This window comes from Nicotiana sylvestris, chromosome 9 (genome assembly GCF_000393655.2).
Source record: "Nicotiana sylvestris chromosome 9, ASM39365v2, whole genome shotgun sequence".
NCBI classification, from domain to species: domain Eukaryota; kingdom Viridiplantae; phylum Streptophyta; class Magnoliopsida; order Solanales; family Solanaceae; genus Nicotiana; species Nicotiana sylvestris.
In genome coordinates this window covers 130265835-130270620 of record NC_091065.1, presented here as the reverse complement: position 1 = coordinate 130270620, position 4786 = coordinate 130265835, and the positions used below count along the sequence as shown (strand labels likewise).

Here is a 4786-nt window from a genome sequence, read left to right as displayed (position 1 = left end):
GAGCTCGAGCCTAGGCATCGACCTCGAGGCCCTTCATCGGTCAGTCCGAGTCCCGGATAACAAGCCCCCCGGTTTGATTATAACTCTATTTTAGCTCGCATTTCATCTCTTATCTTCATACGCCTAGCATCAACTGCTTTAACATCTAGCATAAAAATAGATCACGTATTTTTAGAGTCCCATTTACAAATTTAATTGTTATTACCATTTTCACGATAAACAGTTTGGCACCCACCATGGGGCTAAAAATAATAGTGATTATTTTCTTGCTGGTTTCATTGCACAATGCAAGTCATCTTTCACACATTTTCTTGTCCAAGATCTTCGATTTCAGGACAAAACGTATGGCTCGGTGAACAGAATGGGGAACCGGAACCTTGAAAATAGCAAAGAGAAGGACACGACTACTTCAGATATCGGTACACCACCGAACTCAACCCGAGCGGAAGGGGAGGCTCTCCGACATGGCGTCCACATGATTATTGGAGGAACTGACGTTCCCCAATGACCCATGTTCAAACGGACGAGAACGTCCATCATGGAAGAGGGACCGACCCTAAACCACATGCCTGAAGACACCCTCGTATTCAGTGAGGAGGACCTGGAGGCCATGATAGAGCTGCACAACAATGCGTTGGTGATCTCGTTTCTTTTAAATAATACCAGGATAAAGCGCGTGCTTGTGGACCCAGGCAGCTCGGCCAACATAATTATATTAGAGGTAGTAGAACAGCTAGGGCTGCTCAATCAAGTCGCCCTAATCCCTCGAGTCCTCCATGGATTCAACATGACTGGCGAAGTAACGAAAGGGGAGATCACCCTCCCGATCGACACGTCCGGCGTGATCCAGAACACCGAGTTCCAAGTCATCGACGGCAACATGAGGTACAATGCATTACCTGGCAGGCCTTGGATACACAGCATGAGGGCAGTATCGTCAACCTTACATCAGGTGATAAAGTTTCCCACGAGGGACGGCATCACGACTATACATGGAGAACAGCATGTAGCAAAAGAAATGTTTGCAGTCCACTATGAGGCGCTGAATCCCCATATTCCCGAGGATAGAAACACACAGGCCCCCGAGAACGACGAGAAAGATTTCTTTGCTCCCCAAACCTTCATCGCCCCCAAAGAATCGGACGCAACTAAATCTACAGTCGAAGAGCTAGAGTAGACCATTTTAATCGAGCACCTCCTGGATCGTAAGGTATACCTGGGAACGGGGTTGACCCCCAAACTCAAGACAGGGTTCATTCAATTTCATACTAACAATATCAACTGTTTCGCCTGGTACCATCTAGATATGATAGGAATACCGTCGGAAATAACCTCCCACGGGCTGAGCATCGATCATAAACCTTGTGGATAGGGAAAAAACCTCGTTCATCACAAAGCATGGTACATACTGCTACAACGTAATGTCCTTCGGGCTAAAAAATGCAGGGGCAACGTACCAATGCCTAGTAAATAAAATTTTCGAGCATTAAGTAGGTAAATCAATGGAGGTATATATTGATGATATGCTAGTCAAGTCCCTGTACGCAGAGGACCATTTGACCCATTTGCAGGAAACTTTTTGTTACACCCCAAGTTTTCATACGTGAGAGTACGTTGTAAGTCATTGATGTAAGCTCGGAAATGAGATTCTATTTTAAATCAAATAAATTAAGTTAATAATGTTACCTTGGAGGTTACAAATATTTAAGTTCATGAATAACGAGTACCAAGAGGGTTGGAAATCATAGAAACTAAACCAATTGAAGAAAATAAGTTTCGTCGAAAGTCGACAAGTTTCGAATGTTATAACATGTACTTTGGGGTGAGACTAGGGTTATTAACATGATAAGGAGGTTATTCTATGAGTTATTTTAGTCGTATGATATTCATTTTCTACATTTTGAAGGCAAGCAAGTTGTGGAACAAGAGTTGGCAAAGGTCATCACAAGTTACATTCATAAATTTGCTGAAATTTAGGTCAAATGTATCTGAGAATTTCTCCAAATATACTTGGAATCATGGGGTGTTGTACCTACCAAATTGAAGGTCTACGAGTATAGTTTCTAAAGCATTAAACCTTTCGTCAATACGACATCGGAGTAGAGAGATATTCGCGAGACCGCGCAAACAGCTCCCAATGGGACCCACTTAGGCGGTGGTTGACCTACTTCAATTTATAAACGATTTGGACGCCTATTTTTGCTCATTTTTCAACTAAACTTCGTCTCCAAACTTCTCCTAACCCTACTAAACATATACCACAAGGGTTTGAAGTGATTCCAAAGTGATTACACCATATTTCAACATCAAAACTTAGTTCTAGTGAAGAACAACACCTCTTTGAGGTTGTGTTGTCATTAAGGATTGTTGTGGGCTGTATTTGGATGAAATTCCAAGTTTTTGCTGCTGTATAAGGTGAGTATAACATCCTACTAATTGTTCTTAATCTTGCTTGTATGTTGGTTAAGTTGTTAGGATGATAAACTACAAGATAATACTTGGATTAGCTTAAGTCACTTCTATTGTGTTGTATTGCTATTAAGGTTTGTTATAAACTGAATATAACTTGGATTTTGACTTGAAGTTACTGTATAAGGTATGTGTATTGTGGTCTTGCTTGTGCCTAAGGTTATCTTGATGTTGATTAAGTTAAATGGATGGGCTAGACATGAACTAGTGAATAAAGTTGCTAATTGAGGATAGTTGAAGTTGTGGATTATTTTCGTTGTTATAAATATATGGTTTAAGGCTGGAATCATTGATTAATGACTTCATTATCATGTTAATGATACTTTTATGTTGAAGTAAGAAGTCTATAAGGATTGATAAGGGGTATACGGATTCCAATCGGAGCTTGCCGCTCGTCGTAATGTAGTTGTGACTTGTTGTTGTTATATGGTGTCTTGATATTGATAATTATGTATTGATGGATTGCTCTGGTAATTGTTGTTGGTATATGGTATTGGAGGAGGCCCTTGTTACAAGGGAGATGCTGCCCAAATTTACGTAAACGAGCTACTAGCTTAAGTTATAGACTTAGCCTTTGCTCAGCACTGATTTTGAATCTCCTTATACTATGATAGATTGTGTTGACTTGTTTGAAGAGTTGCTTGGAAGTGATTAAGGACTCAACGGGTTTAAGGTATGTTAAGGCACTTTCTTCTTTCTTTTGGCATGATCTAAAGTGAAATGAATACGCTACTTCATAACGGATCTACTCCTAGCAACTAAGGTTGTCCATGTTGTTCTTTCCTTATAAAATTATTCTAAGCAAGCGTGTATGATCCTTGAATCCTACTAAGGTTCATATTGAGGATATGGATGTCCACAATGTTCTTAAGTCACTCCAAAAGGTTTAGAAGGTGATTCCATGAGTCTAGCATGCATTATATATAGTATCTATTTTACTCTACCCAGCCGCTCTATAGTCGTGGGTGTACTAAGATGTGTATTCTTCTTAATAAGGAGTCTTAAGGCACGGATATCTATTCACGAATATGGTGAAAATCTATGAGGAATTCAGAATCTAGATACAAGTTTTAACAAGTAAAAGAAGTAAGGTGAAGAGGGGTACGAGGCACCCAGATAATGAAGATTGTCAATATTTTCAAATTAGGCAGAGAAATATAAGCATTTTGGTACCTTCATCAATGACAGAGGTAAGTACAATTGGCCACACCCATCTCAGTTATGTTCTATGGGAGCTAACAGATATTATTGTGGATAGGTTGTTATCATTAACTAACATTTCCGAAAGATGGTACAAATGTGGTAATAGATCTCCTTCTAAGACACCCAGATGGTGAACTCTAGAGTAGTACAATCAGATACGAATACTAGAATATTCAAAAATTTCAGAAGATAGGCAGTGGGATCCTAGAAGGGACAAATATTTACCTTAGTATGACTCTAGCCCCGAGTAAAAAAAGAATGTTAGGCATTCCCAAGAGCCAGTGAGATGAAGCTAGGGGAGCTTATAGGGAAAGAACTTTTTGTTGAAGTTTTCAGAATAAAGTGATAGACAAAAGAAATATTATCCGGAGAATAAAAGAAAATAAATGAAGCATCATGAGTAAGATGTGATATATGGGTGATAACAGTAAATCAAAATATGACACGATGATAGAGTCTATAGTCAAGTGAAGGAAAATACAAGAGGTGACAAGCCTTAAGGCAATAAAAGAGTATAAGCCATAAAGTCATATTCTTAATTCGAGAAATGATTTGATGACTTCAACGTGATTACCAAGAGGAAAGGTAGGACCCCAGAGTAATAAAAATCAGTATGGGATGGTGAATAAGATAAAATCGAACATGAATTAGGGATCAGAGGATTTGATAATGGTCGACATCGTGAGAATTTCAAAGATCGTGCTCCAACAATAATAGAATAGACAACAGACGAATAACCTTTAAAGGCCATTTAGGAAATCGCTTACCTAAAGAAAGCACTCTGAGCAGAGTTAATCTTAAGGGACTAAGTGTGCTAGTTACAGTAGGTGTTACCTTCGTGCGTAAGAAATTTAGTTATCCCTGGTACAGAAGGTTACCATAAGGCGATTAAGGTTCATTGATAATGTGAAAAGATGCCAAATATGAAAAGGTAAAACAACTATAGGTAGATCATCGTAGTACTAAATCTTAGTACTCCCCTAAAGGGGGGAATATGGTGTGATATGATATTAAGTCGGAGTTAAGCGGTTCATTTAACTATGGAATGGTAAAGAAAGAATGTGGTAAAAAGGAGAAAGGGATGATGTTACATTTATTCAGTTCCTGCAGATAT

At 39.1% G+C, this 4786-nt stretch overlaps 1 protein-coding gene across 1 annotated transcript; it reads left to right on the top strand.

Annotated features, from left to right (window-relative positions):
• The first annotated feature begins 538 nt into the window (after positions 1-538).
• On the top strand, positions 539-1177 carry LOC104241578 (uncharacterized). Its single transcript, XM_009796525.2, has one exon. The coding sequence runs from the start codon at positions 539-541 to the stop codon at positions 1175-1177; it is 639 nt and encodes a 212-aa protein (XP_009794827.2).
• Positions 1178-4786: the final 3609 nt, after the last annotated feature.

Excerpts from the sequence above, each read along its gene's own strand:
- LOC104241578 (XM_009796525.2), top strand. The coding sequence starts at position 539 with ATGGAAGAGGGACCGACCCTAAACCACATGCCTGAAGACACCCTCGTA.